We start from the raw sequence: 16758 nt of genomic DNA on the forward strand, positions 1-16758 counted from the left end.
ACATAATTCTTCTATGCTCAAAACAGAAGGCCCACAGGTTCACAGAACTAAGAGCAGACCTGGGGCTGCTCTAATACACAATAGACCAAACTGGCCCTCAATAGTCCTGGAAATTGGGGAGTTCAAGAAGTCCTAAAGCCACTTTGGCACTCCGATCTCCTAAGGTACACTAAGCAGAGCTTTGGTACAGCTGAGAATCAGGCATAACGTTTGTCCATGTAGAATACAAGTTTTTCTTCCTCTTACCAAAAGTAGTGGCAATGAGAAAACATGATATTTTGTTAGCTAACAAGAAAATTATATAGTGTAGAGGACAGAGTAGGGATTTCTGCAAGGCCCTCTTGGCCCCAGACTGACTAAAAAGAATGTGGAGATCAAAGTCAAAACTAGAATTGGTCAGGAATTTTTCAGCAAAAGTTTTTTCATCAGAAAATGCTGCTTTGTCAGAATCAAAATTTGTCATGGAAAAATACCAATTTCAATTAAACTTTCATCAGGACAGGATTCTCGGGTGCAGGATGGAATTTCTGGTCAGAAAGAGACCCATTCCAAAATACCCAAAAGCCTGGTTGTTAGGCCACTCACCCGGGATGTGAGAGACCAAGGTTTCAGACCAGGAATTTAAACCTCTGTCATACACCAGGTGAGTAACTATCAGGCTACTGGCTCTTCTGGGTTGAGTCTCTCTCTATTTCTCCCTGTTTTCCCCCTCTCCCCCCCCCCCCCCCACCACAAAAAACTGAAACAGGTCTTGGGTTCAATTTGATGTTCAAACAGAAACTTTTTGAAATCTTGAAAAGTTTAGTGGGATGGGAAAAACATGTCCTGCGCAGTTCTCATCAAAACCCCTCACAGTATTTTGGAGGTGACTGCATGCTACAAGTTCTCACAGATATTCGTTCCAGTACAGTGTTAAAAAAAAAAAAAGCAGCTTTTTTCCCAATTTAAATTGGGCAGAATGGCCAACTTTCATCCCTTGGGGAACAGAGGAATAGTAGATTAAATGAATATTATGGAACTTCTCTAGCCAATCAGCTTTCATTTCCAGCAGGCACTACTTTATGTTAGAAGCCGGCTGAGTCAAGTAGTTTATTATACAGGCTGAAGAGCAAAGTCAGACACTGAGGAGATATCAGAAAGGGAAAAAATTCTAAAGAAAACTGAGATATTTACATCTTTCCTAAGTAAAAGAAGAGAGAGAATTAGCAGTGTTCTCTGAGGATAGATGGATAAAACCTGTGCGTAAAAGACAAGAAAACACAACAATGAATAAAAAAAACAACTGAGAATTATGACCAAAAAAGTGGAGAGCATTTATCCAGCGAAGGCCATTCTTCCTGTTCTCCCCAAAATTGTCAGCATAATATTGTAGCAGTCCCTTCTGTTGTGACAGCTAACTGTCCTGATTTCTAGTTTGCATACTTTTTTCAATGAAGGTGACTGTTGCTTAAATAATAATTAACAATGAAGGAACATTTTAATCTATTGTAATTTCTATTACTATGTGAAACCTGAACATAGCTGCCTTTTATTTATTAAGTGAGGAAAAGTGGCCCTAAACAGACTAGCCTGGAATGTTTATGTGGTTATATTTTTAACCACATTTAACTATTGTGTAATGAACTTGTTATATTAGAAAAGAAAGGAAATGAGAGTTTAGACATATTAATCTCATGCCACTTTCTTATAAATCTCTATTCTGTTCTTTGCAATGAAAAAGCATTCATGATTTTGTTTATTTGTTCTCCCCCTTTCTTTCTTACAAAGAGTACTTACTTGCCATCTGTGCTCATATTTTCTTGTTTTTCTTCCTTGAAACTTTGAAAGTTATCTACAGAGCCACTGCCAGGAATTGAAGATGATGAAACAGAATCATTTTTTTCAGTATCTAGTGGTACATCAGTAGAAATGAAGGAGGCAGAAACCTCTTGTGTCATAAGAGAGGTATCTGCACTTTCACTTTCCTCTTTGTGCTGTACATTCTTCTGTTCCTTTTCATTGATCTCCTCCAGGCTATATTCAGAGCAAATTCCAGCTGCACTCACAGAACAATCACCCAAAGTGTAAATATTAAGGGACAAAGCACATCTAAACATTTATAATTAGAGTAGTAAATTGAAAAAAAATTTCTGAAAAAAAAATCACACAATACATTAAAGTCTGACTCAAAATTTAAATTTCTAGGGGATTTACTATATAGTTCTTTCCTATTTAATTCACCATATTTCTTTATATCTGTGAATGCTACAGAGAAGCTTAATTAGTTTAAAATAAGTATTGAATTATTTTTTTAACTATCTGCAGTACTTAGCAATAAACATAGTACTAGAAAAATATCAATTCTATGTTAATCAAATCTCTTATTTTTTTCTGATAAATCCATTTGTTATTCTCAAATTCAGCTTTAAATATATACATATATATATATAGCTTTAAAAATATACAACTTTTTAGATCAAAAGTAGTATGCCCAGAGGATTTAAGAACAGATAGAAGACCCAAACCTAGTCCCAATCATATCAGTGGGTGATTTGCCACTGATTGGCATGGGACCCACTGAAGAGTTATCAAAACTTAGCTGGAATACCTTGAATTTGTCAAAATGTAGCTTAAGAGTACTCTGATATTTAGCATATACGGTGGCTGCATATACTACAAACAGAATTCAACAAATATGTAATGTTACATTAAATGCATTTTAAAATGTAACAGTACTTCAATTAAAATGTAACTTAACTAAAATGTGTAACTATCAACTTTGACCAAATACCATATAAGACATAATAAAATTTTCAAGGCTAGGGTGCCTAAAGTTAGGCTCCTAAATAAGGCTGTGCAAATAACTAATTTCCCATTTGCTGGCAGTTATTAAAAATGGGAGAGGGCAGAAATTGTTTCAGAACAACTCCAAACTGATTTTTTTAAAAACATTTTGCAGTAAACCGAAAAGTCAGAATTGTTTCGTTTCGGGCCAAGCAAAAACCTTCATTTTGATTTTGGGCACTTTAATAAAGAAAATTGAAATTTGGAAATTAAGGCATAGGTTCACAAATCCATGGCGTACCCCTTATACCCAATAGCCCAGTGCCCTAACCACCAGGCTATAGAGTTATTCGCACTGTCTCTTGCTGACCTGAAATACGTAGTATTTCATAGCTAGTGGAACAGTTTCAACTGGAGAAACGGAGGGACCCATTCCCAAATATTCTTGTGCTTAGGGCTCTCACCTAGAATGTGGGAGACCTTAGTTCAATTCCCTGCTCCAAAGTGAGTATCCTAACCAGCAGATGGCTGGGTGTGAGGGGAGCACCCAGCACTGCCACCATGTGAATCTAAGCTGGCATTTCCAAAATTTCTTTTTGCTGAAGCAATTCATGACACAACTTGGCTGACCTGAATCTGGATATTTCAGAAGAAAAAAAGTTTCACCCAAATGTTTTTGCCCAGTTCTACTCCTAAATTCAAGATTAGTCACCTAAATTTCCAGAGGTGCTAAATGCCCTATGGCCCATTGACTTCCTACCACAAATCTTTCTACAATTTGATGTCAATTAGTATTTTAAAAACATTAGTAAATAGACTTTACAATTAGCCTACCAGTTGTGTTGCTGCTCGTACTGTTGTTTGTTATTCAAAAGATGTTAGGCTATACCTTGGAAATTTAGGAAAACACTTGCGGAATAATTATTGCAGAATAGTTATTTTTGGTATAACTCCCCCACCTGCACCTACCCTGCATGCACACACACATTTATTCCAGAAATAACTATTCCAACTATTTTGGAAAATGTACAACTATAGACAATCTCTAAATAAATGAAGGCTATAAGAATGGTGACAAAATAGCAGCTGGGAGCTAAGGGGGAAGTAACTAGTGATGGAAAAAGTGAATCACAAGGGTCCTGGCACATGCCTTTCTTAAAGATTAGGGAGAAATCACAAATTGCCCTTTCTCAACTAGCAGACTTACAAAAACACAGGCTGGACAGCATGTTAGCTAGTATTATTACAGAATTGTGTAAAGACCGAGAAAAGTTCAAATCCAGAACAGCAGTTTAAATCATAGCCTGAAAGGATAAACTCAAAATTGGAAGCAGCAAAATTTTGAGTAGTGTTAAAGGTTTCAGTTAATCACATAAAATGGTCACTGCAGAATTAACTCAAATTGTGGTTAAAAACTAATCATGAAGGCCAGACAAGCACATTTTGCTATTCTATTCTATAGGATTTTATACTGTCTTCATCTCTGTAATACCAGAGGGCTTTCCAGTAGCTTGTTAGTCACATTGTTTAACTTCTGTCACATGTGGATTCTCCTCTCCCCAAAGAGAGAATGATGTATGAAGCGTAGCATTTTGTTTTGGTGGGGAATCTCTTTTGTTGGTGGCTTTTTTAAAAAAAAAAACATTGCTACGTGTTTATATTAAACAAGGTGAAAGAAGTTCTTCTTGCACATGGAGCAAAAAAGGTGGTAAGATTTGTGATAGGCCTCATTTCTAGTAGGAATTTGTTCCACAGTTTTGGGCCAGCCTCCAAGAAAGCGCTATTCAAGAGCACTCCTAAATTATAGACTGAACAGACCCAGTTTGTGGTGTGTACTTTAAAACAAAGGAGACCACACCATGAAAGCAAACTCAAGTGCTTTGCTCTGCCCATCAGCATGACACACACACCCATCTTTGCTCAGATTCAGTTTCAACTTTTTTTTTTTTTTTGGATCCATGAGCTGATCTCATCCAAGCACCGAGTCATCTTCGTAGTAGTAGAATAGCTGTACGTATGTGTGACAAAGTTCCTCCTCTGCCTTGGTGGGTCCTGAGCTTATTGGCGGATTTGCTTGCCTCCGAGATTCCCAGCGGCCCTCAGTTTGGCCACTTTTACTAGTGGCTCAAACCTGCCGTCCACTCAGCTAACCTCATCACTGGCCAGCATGGGGGAAATGGAGAACAATCCCCGCAATCTCTGTGTCCAACCTAGTGGGTCGGGAACAGGCCAGATCCCTTTCCAATTTAGACCTTCCCTTCAGGTGTTTCTCACAGACCAGGTCAACTCCTCCTGTGTCCGATAAGGAGTTGGGGGGATGGGGGGAACCCAGGCCCGCCCTCTACACCGAGTTGCAGCCCAGGGCCCTGTGGATAGCAGCTGTCTACAATGTTCCCTGTATCAGCTGCATGACAACTACAACTCCCTAGACTACTTCCCCATGGCCTTCCCCCTTCTTTATCCTCACTGCAGGATCTTCCTCCTGAAGCCTGATCACACTTGAACTCTTCAGTCCTCCCGCAGCATGCCTTCTCACTCCCTGCTCCTTGTGTGCCTCCTTACTAACTGATGGGAGGTCCTTTTTAAACCAGGTGTCCTGATTAGCCTGCCTGCCATAATTGATTCTAGAAAGTTCTTAATTGGTTCCAGGTGTCTTGATTAGCTTGCCTATCTTAACTGGTTCTAACAGGTTCCTGATTGCTCTAGGGCAGCCCCTGCTCTGGTCACTCAGGGAACAGGAAACTATTCATCCAGTGGCCAGTATATTTGCCTTCTACCAGACTCCTGTACCCCACTGGTCTGGGTCTGTCAAAGTAGTAAATAATAAATAGAGCTGTGTCATCATGTTTTCACAGTTACACCCATACATTCCTGGTGGCTGAAGGATCAGTTCATGTTTTCTGACTTTGTTCCAAATGCCTGGTTTTCTAGGTTTGATTTTGATCTAAAATTGAAGCCACCTCTCTTCTTTTTAATGAAACTGTTTATGCACTGTGTGTATGCGGTACACACGCTATGTCTACACTATCAGCTAGTGGTGGGATTCCTCTGCTGTACACATACCTGCAGTAGCTTGATGGGAGCTAGTGAGAGTATAAAGAGCAATACAGGCACGGTAGCATGGGAAGCAGAAGCACGGCTGAGTCATGCGGAGTACGAACCCTAGGTTTCAAACCAGTGTGTACTCAGCACAGCTGTGTCTCCACTCTGCTGCCTGTGCTAGCAATGGTCTATTACAATTTATACCTGTGTTACTCTTGGGACAAGTATGTGTACATGTACAAAGTGTGTGTTTATACACACACACACGTATGTACATACATGCACTAGGCATAAAAAAAATATATACTTTTTTTCCATCAAAGAGACTCAGAAAACCAACAAGATATTTAATATGTTATTCACCAGAGCAAACATTAGGCTATGATGTTTAAACAATGTTCCTTTCAAGCTATTAGCAGCCTATTGGGCTAAAAGGTACCTGAAGAGTTTTTAGTTGACAGATCAATGACCTTACAAAGTAAATCTCCTTTGGAGACATTCCAATCAAATGGGTCAATAAGAGTACCATTTAAATGGTATACAATAATAGTCTAACATCTCTTAGCGAGCTATTATGCTCCAAAGTGTCAGAGATTGAGAGTTACGTACTCTCATCATTCTCCAATTATAATCTATCACTCTTTTCAGTGCATTGGCTACTGACCTAATGGACCTCAGGTTCCTTGGAGACTTTACTGAGTGTTATGTCAATAAGATTCCTACAATTTTTTTAAATTAAATTTCACGAGTAGCAAACATACAATAATTGTTAATTAACATGCGTATAGATATTTTACTCTTCTTTCCTAAACCACAAGACTCTAATGGAACTATGCATATTAGGCTAGAAAAATGTTCAGAATGAAAACTAATACCATTATGGAGAGGAAGATACATCTTTTTGTGGTTTTACAACGCAAAAATCATTCTAATTATTTTTATTTTACATTTCTCTTCTAGTAGGTGTAATCCTTTAAAGCATTTTTCAGTCCAGAGTGGGCTTTTCATAGAGAACATAAACTTCTGAAAATAGCAGTTTATAATGGAAATGCTAGTATGTTTTAAACTATACAGTGCAGTGTCACTGTAATGAATAGCTAACAGAAGCACAAACACATTCTTTTACTTTCAGGAACAAAAAAAAAAATTCCTTCAAGTGATCATTACATTGTGACCGGTATTATATGGTAAACCTATTATGCACTGCTACTTTATTGAATGAGTAAATAAATTTAAGCAGCAGCCATTTTATATGATACAACTCAGAATACACATTGAGTCAAAACCTTAACTGAAAAAGGACAACGCTCAAAGTATTAGTGTTTCAGAAACATTACACCAAATGGATGGAACTACACCTCTACCCCAATATAACGCGATCCTTGGGAGCCCAAAAAATCTTTTTGCGTTATAGGTGAAATGGCGTTGTATCGAACCTGCTTTGGCCTTGAGCATTTCCGTTATTAATCGTTACTTCCCGTCCCCTGACTGACCCCTCAGAACCTCCAACCCATCCAACCCCCCCCTGCTCCTTGTCCCCTGACTACCCCCTCCAGAGACCCCCCCACCCCTAACCACCCCTCCCAAGACCCCACCCCCATCTAAGCCCCCCCCCCCGCTCCTTGTCCCCGATCGCCACCTCCAGAGACCTCCCTGTCCCTAATCACCCCCAGGACCCAACCCCCTTCCCAACCACCCTGCTCCCTGTCCTCTGACTGCCCCGACCCCATCCACACTCCGCCCCCTGACAAGCCCCCTGAGACTCCCACGCTCTATCCAACCCCCCCTACTCCCTGTCCCTGACCGTCCCCCGAGACCCTCTGCCTCTTATCCAACCCCTCGGTCCCGGCCAAGCAGCATGTCGGAGCCAGACACGCTGATCAGCAGGAGCACGCAGCCCCGCCCCCCAGAGTACTGCTTTACCGCGTTATAGACGAATTCATGTTATATCGGGTCATGTTATATTGGGGTAGAGGTGTATTGAGTTTCTGGAATTGTTAAAACTGTTCTCAAATTTACACTAATACAGTATTATTATTAATTTATGTAGTTACCAAAATGTGCTACATAATTTTCAGACAAACACTAAAATAGGAATAGATGAAATCTGTGTCCTGTTAGAAGCAAATCCTACCCCCCATATCAGGGCGACTAGCTGGGCTTCCCTCATGAGAACCACAGGCCATGGAACTGTAGCAGAGCTGCCTCTGTAGTACAGTGGCATCCACTTAGAAATTATTGACAAAAAAACTCCATCTTGCAGCTTCTCCAACATCTGGATGGATTTTAATGGGGCTTAAAAACAAAAACATGACATAGAAGGGCCAAAAGAAGCACCAGTGGATGCTTCCCACTCAGCAAGCACAGTCCATATCTCAGTGCTCATACTGGGCCTGTTCCTAAGCCCACTGAAGTGAATTAGAGAGTCTTCCCATTGCCTTCAGTGGGCTTTGGATCAGGCCCACTCTTATACCTCTCTACAGCTTTTGACAGTCAACAGCAAGGTATTACTGACAGTGGAAAACACTCAGAGGAATTAGAAGGCCCTTCCACTCCCATGAAAGGTGTTTGCTTTCCCATTTATCTAAGTGATGCAAAGATTTGGGACCCTCATAAACTAAACTCTAGATTTCTAGGAAGTGACAATATCAACAAATACCTTCTTCCACCTTCACTTTCCTATAACATTTTGTTCCACCCTTATTTATAATGTTTTGGCCACGGTAATTCATGCATTCATCACCTCCAGTACAGATTACTGTAATTCACTGTATCTGGGGTTGAAGCTGGAAACAATGCAGAGGGCTCCAACATGTGCAGAATACAGGAGCCTTATCAGTGGAACAGGCAATCTTGATCATATCAGCTCTTTGCACTACATCCTCTATTAGCTCACAATCTGCTTCTACTGCCAATTCAAGACTGTATGGCACCACTGGACAAGACCCATCTATCCAAGACCTGTGTAAACTGCTGCATTCCTCTAGGGCAGTGTGATTAATAAAACCCAGAAAGAATGTGCGAGAGCTAGAGTGAAAGCATTCTTGTTCAACAAGGCTCGACTGTGGAATGAGCTGCTAGAAGAGATTAGGCTAGCATGCTGCAATTTTTTTAAAAAAAATTTCATCATCACTTGAAAGATATTTATATTTTACAAAAGTACATATACCACAAGCAGAGCTTCCTAGAACCTAAGAAGAACGAAGAACAGACTATTCTATAAAGCTGACAGATCTAATTCACCCATGCAGCACTCAGATACTACAGTGATGGGAAATGAAGAAAATCCTACATAGATCAAAACCCCTAAGATAGAAGCATATTACAGCTAAAGAAATAAGTCCGAGACACCCGACTTAATTCTTCATTTTAGAACTGAATTGTCTCATCTGTAACTGGAAACAAATTTAACAGGGAGAAAATTAAATATTTATACATGCTATCTACAAAGAAAAGTTTATGGTATGGTATAATTACAACTGATTTTTGTTCCCTACAGTGGCTCTAGAAGTAGTGAAAACTTCAACACCACATGCGTTGTATATTGGTATACTGTAAATTATCTATCCAAAATATCCTACAGAAAGATATTACAACCTACATTTAGAAGGCATTTCAGATGCATCAGGACAGCCAGTGTTACCAGAAAGGTTACTTTCATCTGTCAGTTGCTGGACAGTGTTTTGTTCATGATTGGCTGCATCTAAGCAATGGGAGGCACATGATGGCACTGTGGCTCTGGTTACATCAACTTTATCGCCTAAAAAGCAGTTTAGGAATAAGAAGATTAATTAGCTTGATGTAATCTGCAAATTAAACAAAATAAAATTAGAATGACAGCAAACAAAAATGTAGCTAAACAAATTTCAAAGCAAATTAGTTATTTTTAAAGGAACTTTAGCAAATTATTTGTGAAGTTGAGCCTCCAGTAATACTCCAATTGTAATTCTCTTTTTATAACAACTACAATTTATACTTCTTTAAATACACTTATCCTCAAGCTAAATTTTCAGTATGTCCTTAAGGCAGACTCCTTTTCTGCACCCATGATTTTTCAGATGCCAAAAAACTCTTAGGTACAACTTAGGCCACCAAGACTTTTAGTACCTAACGTATCTAGTGTACACATAATTTATTCAGAAGTCTGAGTTACCTAAACTTCACCTGCAATTACTTGCTCACACAATTTGAGTTAAAAATTAGAGGCAGTGTCCAAATGATCTGGTCCATGATTTGCAAGACATCTTATTTGCCTGAATAAGTTCTTTGCTAAGAATTTTACTGCTCTCCTTATTACCCTTTAGCATGTAGGCACAATATAATGGTATGTGACCTATGTACATGTCTGCAACCATATTTCCTCAGGGTGTGATCTCAGATCACAAAACAAACAGGGACAGAGTCTAGTGAGCACTTGTGATTCAATTAATTACAGGTTTTTCATTCATCCACAGAACTACTCACATCACAACTTTCATCCAAGTTGGTAACTTGTTCGTGACACAGCTGGCTTTAAATATTGTTTGTATCCAAATACAGTATGGGTTCTTCTAGGTTGGAAACTGAGTTTCCCCCTTGCCAAAGGCCTAAGATAACACATGGGTCTCTGTATAACTGGTGTGGCACACTAATGCTTTGCAGTCTAAATGGAACTCCCTAACCAGACCCATATAACCAGTTTAGCTCATCCTCCTGCTTATAGTTATCTGTACAGTAGAAAATCTCAAAGTGCAGAGCCTCTTATACTGCTAATGACACTCCATGTATGTGTCCTTAAGACATTTTATCCCCTGTTGAAACACAGAGAGCAGTTTTCCTAGAATGCACCGATACAAAAACATAGGCAACGTGGTAGTTATGGTCATATAAGCAAGAATGATACTTGGTTATGTTTGGGGTTGGGCAGGGAAAGGGAAGTGAAGCGATGTATGGACATGACTCAACTGTGTCGTGTGCATCTGGGTCAGACGGTGGTGTTCTTTTTTAAAAACTATTTCATTAATGTCTAAATATTCTAGAATACCCAGTAGGCATCTCTTTTTAAAATGTAACACATAGTAACCAATACAAACATCGGGTATTTGTTACTATATCATGCAAAAGTAAAACTTTTGTACTTTAGAAAGCCATATAAATACTTACAGGATTGGTGTGGGGAAAAAACCAAAAGTATCCAGGGGAAATCTCAAATTTAAATGATAGTTTAAGACAAATAAAATAATGGGCCTGAAACATCTGCAGCATGACATTTTTACTATTTCTCTTTATTACCAGGCTTTTATGATGACTGTTCTTGACTATGTTTTAATAATATCTGGGAAGAACTACCTGTTGGAAACAGTACTTCTGCATCTCTTTCTTCCACAATATTTTCTACAGGGTTTGATTCTGCAAACTCTGATGCTGAAACAAAGAAAAGAAAATGTTAACAGACATCTTTCTTTTTAAATGCAATCTTTTATTTCTTTTACACCGATATAAATATGAAACAGAATTTCTAACTTTGACCTTACAGATTAGTGTGTTTCTAAGGAATGAAGTGCTTTCGTCTTGCTGATTAAAGCTTGTTACATCCACACCTACAGTACTGTCAATTCCATGGTCTACACACACACACACCCCTACCCACCCACCCCCGTGCATTTCAACTGTTACAATATTACGGACCTTGAAATAGAACTGAAGTTTGATCCATGACATTTTCCTCTAACATTGTACTGTTTTCATCTGTCTTTTTACCTAAACATATTCCTAAATAAAAAGTGTTTGACATGTATGCATAGTTTTACTTAAAGTTCAATCAATAGGGTTGCATTTCTTTAACATTAATATTTAGCCTAGGTACAGTATTAACAACTTTCCATTTCTGCCTAGTTAAAAAGTAAAAATATTACCAGTTCTTTTACTGTTGTCACTTTGGTCTTGTGGTATTCTAGAGGGTGGGGAGGGCGCTTTGCGCTTAGTCCTTCTCAAAGAGGAGTTAACAGATGATGTGCCACTGAGCTGCAGAGAACCTGTTCTCACTATTCCTAGTCTCAGCTGACCCTAAGGGGGGGAAAAATGAACAAGTGTATTCAGAGAAACTCAAGAAAAGTCTGATTATTGTACTCCAAAAGTGATATTTATAATTTATACCTGAGATAACACAACAATCCTCATCCACTATTAACCAAAATTCAAATAACTTGTTAAGTTTGTAATAGTTTCTCTGAGCAATACTTTTAAACTATTCCCAAGGGGGGAAAATAATCAGAAAATGGTGGAGCAGGAAGTAAGGGGAATTATATCTTGTAGAGTGCTGGATATTCAAAAATGTATCACAACAGTGACGGCACACAAAATTGGTTGTCATAAATGTTATGAAGAGAGTAACCTGGAAAATTTCAGAAAACTCTGATGGGGAATGTTCCTAAATATGTTGTAATATGGTGTAAATATGGAAGTATAACAACAAAATTTTAACAAATATTCTAACAAAAATAGGGATTTAGCTCTCTTTGCCAGTGTGCACACAATATGAAAGCATCACAATACGCAAAGGTATAGGGCATCTGAGGAGAACTTTTTAGTTTATACATTATGTTGCTATGGCAGTCCTGTATGCATTTTAAAAAAAAAACTATTCAGTCTTCTTATCACTAGTTCAGCATCTCAAAAGATAGTTGCCATAATTTTGCCTGCCATTGTAACAGCTATTAGCCTGATACTGAAGTAACCTTGTAGTTCCACATCTCAGAGTGATTACTTTCAGGATCCCAGTGATAAAGAAATATGTTTCATCCCTGGTCACAGATGCCCATTCCTGTAGCAATTTTGATCACTGTCACTTGTCTATTTGACAGCATAATAAAATCCAGCAATGACATTCATTTTATGGTAGTAGAATCTACACTTGAGCCAGACCTGGGGGTCATCTTCAAAGGACTTTTGTTTGTGCTTCAATTAAGCAGCCCACTTCATAAAGTGGAATATGAAGGAGCAGCACTGGAATAAACAGGCTCACAAATCTCTCTTTTACTGATCATCCCTCCATAATTCAAGAACCCATTGACAGCAGAACTCTTGACCTTGTCAATACCCATGGAGTAAGATACCTTTCATTTATCAAGCTACCACCGAATAACGATTGTGTCTTAAAATAAGATGATATTTGTTCAAAAAATAGGATTTAATGCCAACTTCAAATACGTTTGTCATGGTACTATACACATGTAATTTTTTTATTTGATAAATGTTGTTTAAAAAGAGGCTTAGTGAATATCTTTAGGGGAAAATATGGGGCAAAGTTTGCTTCAGTATGCATGTGACACTGTTGTGTGTGACACTGTTGACTGCTATTAAAGGACATCCTAACAAGATGGTGATTATTGACATATTAGGACAGTGCCACTTAGCTATTCACATGAAACAGCACAAGGTTCTCAGGTTGCCCTGAGAACAAGATGGGTTAGTCTTACATGGCATACCCCCACCTGATGTCAGTTACAAAGAGGACAGTAATCAATTGCTTTCCATGTCTATCAAGGAGAAGACAAAAAGTAACAGGCTTAATCCACCGCAAGGAAAATTTAGGCTAGATATTAGCAAAAACTCTCTCACTAGGTTGCAGAACCTACGTCACTGGAGATTTTAAAGAACACGTTAGACGAACATCTGTCAGGAATGGTCTAGACATACACAGTCCTACCTCAACACAAGGAGGTAAATTAGATAACCTCTTGAGGTCCCTTCTAACCCTAAATTACTATGATTCTATACGCAGCTTTAAGAAATTATATAATGGGATGTGATACTGAGGATGGATAGGGCCTTCTAGGCAAATCAGCCTAGCAGGCAGCTGGATTTTGTGAAATATGATTAGTATGCATGGAAACGAGGCCAAATAGGAGAGCATTCTGGAACAAATTCTGCTCTCATTTCCACCCATGTAAATCTGGTTTTAAGGGAAATTTCTTAAATTTCTTAACTGGAGTTCTTCGAGATGTGGAGCCTATCTATAGTCCACTGTGGGTACACATGTGCTCCATGCACCTGAGACCAGAAGAAACCTACATGCAATGTCTGTTGGTCTGTGCCAGCGCCCTTGCTCTCCTCATGTTCTGTAACTAGGGTATAAATGGCAGTGCAGAGCAACCGCCACTCCAGTTCCTTCTCTCTCATGAATCCAATTATGATCGTGAGCAGAGGGGAAGGAGGACTGGTAGCAGAATACATATAGGGACCACACATCTAGAAGAACTCCAGTTACTATAAGGTAAGTAACTTCACTTTCTTCTTCGAATGCTGGTCCCTGAGTGTATTTCACTGTGGGCGACTGACAAGCTCTAATCAAGAGGAGAGGCTCCGAGGAGGCAGGCAGTATAGAGGTTTGAAGGATTACTGCCGCAAAGGATGCATCATCTGTGGAGGCTTGAACTAAGGTGTAGTGTCTCATGAACATATGGATAGAACTCCATGTTGCTGCTTTGCAAACGTCAAGAAGAGCTACTCTTGAACCAAAACTACTGAAACTGCTGTCGTTCTATTAGAATAAGATCTCGCTACATGCAAGTGAGGGAGATGCTCCAACTGATAAAGTGGTATAGAGCAAGAGATCTACTTAGATATCCTCTGATGGCTTGTCCACTCACTCATTCCACTGTAGTAATGAACAATCTAGGTTACTTTCTGATTGGCTTTGTTCTTCGCAGGTAAAATGCTAATGCACGTCTCAGGTAGAGGGAATGAAGCCTCTTCTCCTCATTGGTGTCATAAGGCTTTGGGAAAAGACACAGATAAGCATATTGAGGGACATCTGCTTTTATGTTTAGGAGAGCCTGTCTCCTGTTCTCATAAAAAGTTCCCAGTGAAAGGTCTTTAGTTCTGCTCCATCCCACTCCTGAATCAAACATCATGGTGCTAAGAGGCGCACATCTCAACATACAGAGGAGTGCCCTGTCCCAGCTCTCACTTGGGCTGCACACTCCATGAGGCGTTTCCTAAGATGGAGTTCTCGCATCTGTCAGGTTTGGGTAGGAAAGGAATGGCAAATACTGCACCTAACAGAAATATGAGCTTCTCTGAGGCAATAATGGCAGCGTTAGCCATCATAGCTGGAAAAAAACAGCAGATACAGGAGATGCAGCTTTTAAATTTCATTAACCTGGGCATAATCTAAATCCTGTACTGGGGGCCAGGGAGGCTCCCTGGGGGAACTAATTAACCACTACAGTGAATAAACTGTATGGACACTATATACAGTTAAAACTTTATAAAACTTTTGAAATATTTACAGGTTAAAGGCAAAAGGCTCAGCTCTGGCACTGAGGTTCCAGAAGGAGCTGGAGAGACAGTCAATCTGTACTGTCCCTTATATCTTCAGTACAGAGCATGAGGAGAGCAAGGGCACAAATATGGACCAACGAACACTGCTTCAAAGATTCTTATGGTCTCAGGTGCATGGAACACATGAATACCCACAATGGAATACACACAGGGAACAGCCTTCAAAAGATGAACCATGACTTCAGTGGAGTTACCCAGGATTTCCACAGGAGTAAACTGGTAGAATTTGGCCCATTAGGATTAATCAAGCATTAATGCACTTGACATAGCGAAGAAAACTGGGAAATACTGAAGTTGTACAATCATTGTGGGTTACTTTACTTCCATGTACCACCCTTTGTTTGTCTTTTCTGTTCAGACTGCAAACTCTTTTGGGCAAGGACAGTTTCTTATTATATGTTTGTAAAGGGCCCAGTTCAATGGGGTCAACTCTTAATTTTATGTCCTGCAGGTGCTAATACAAATAACGAATTATAATAGTCACCATCAATGCCCCAGGATGTACTGATTTTAAAGGAACCACTTTCTTACATGTCACAGAAATTCTTCTCCTTGAACTCCTCCCCAGTGGCTAAGAAAATGTTTTGTTGTAAACCAGCACTGCTTGCAAATTTGATTAGACAGTGGAGTAATACCTACTCTCCTCAGTAGATTTTTTTTTAAAAAAGTCTTTTCTTCACTGTTACTTTCAATGAAGAAGCAAGAAAAGATCACGACAGACTGTTATTTAATTTTACACCGGTAAAGAGAAAAATATTTTTCTCCTCTTCAAATGACAAAGCTTCTCAGCCAAATATAAGACAACATTTAGAACTTCTGTTAAACAGCGCTCTCTTGTGGTTTTTTCGTGTTGACTGGAAATGAAAAGTATTGTGTACAGGATAATTAGACTAATGGTTCATTTGAGAATTTTTGTTTATGGGACTAGCATTCAGCAATTCATTTCATCCTTCTGGCATGCCAGTAGTCTAATCTTTTTAAAAAGAATGCCTTTTATTCCAGATTCAAAGCAGAGTGCAAAATACAAATATGAAGAGTTTCAATTTACACTGACACTTTTAGCCTTGATCTTTAATTGGACTTCACAACTGACAATCTGTGCTTTACCAAGATATTACCCAATGCATTAATTTTCTCTCAAAATTTGTTGGAATGAGTTCAGTAATACACTCCGATAGCCTCTCTCATAACTTCATTCAAATGCATTACTATACAAGCAGACAATTTTATTAAGATAAAACTTTAGTTTAACATCCTTGTGCTTCCTGTAAGTTAAATGTAGTTCCCAAGAGTCCCATTTGTTTCTAATAATTTAGATTGGAAGACTGTTTAGAAGACTATTTTCTTCAACACCACATTAAACTGCATTTTACTACAAAGGACTAAGTGAGTCAATTTTAGAAATGACATAAAATCCCAATCCCCTGTGTAGTTAATGGACATATTAATGTAAACCATAATGTATGCAAACATATAAGCTATTAACTCAACAGAACAAGTTGAGGCTGGAACTCCTATTTATCACTCATACTGTTTAAAATGAAACATCCTTGTTACAAAATAGTGGTTTCATTTAAGCATATGTGCAGCACCAGTGACTTTAAAGTTAAAAAATCTACATGTCTTTGG

At 38.9% G+C, this 16758-nt stretch overlaps 1 protein-coding gene across 1 annotated transcript in view; it reads right to left on the reverse strand.

Annotated features, from left to right (window-relative positions):
* COBLL1 (cordon-bleu WH2 repeat protein like 1) overlaps window positions 1-16758 on the reverse strand; it is a 125289-nt gene that overhangs the window by 10847 nt on the left and 97684 nt on the right. Inside the window, exons 8-11 of the mRNA XM_077830179.1 lie at window positions 11700-11850; window positions 11134-11208; window positions 9407-9565; window positions 1777-2035 (exon numbers count right to left, since the gene is read on the reverse strand). Coding sequence (XP_077686305.1) covers window positions 1777-2035; window positions 9407-9565; window positions 11134-11208; window positions 11700-11850 — 644 coding nt within the window. The remainder of the gene's footprint in view (window positions 1-1776; window positions 2036-9406; window positions 9566-11133; window positions 11209-11699; window positions 11851-16758) is intronic.

Source organism: Eretmochelys imbricata, chromosome 11 (genome assembly GCF_965152235.1).
Source record: "Eretmochelys imbricata isolate rEreImb1 chromosome 11, rEreImb1.hap1, whole genome shotgun sequence".
Taxonomy (NCBI): Eukaryota; Metazoa; Chordata; order Testudines; family Cheloniidae; genus Eretmochelys; species Eretmochelys imbricata.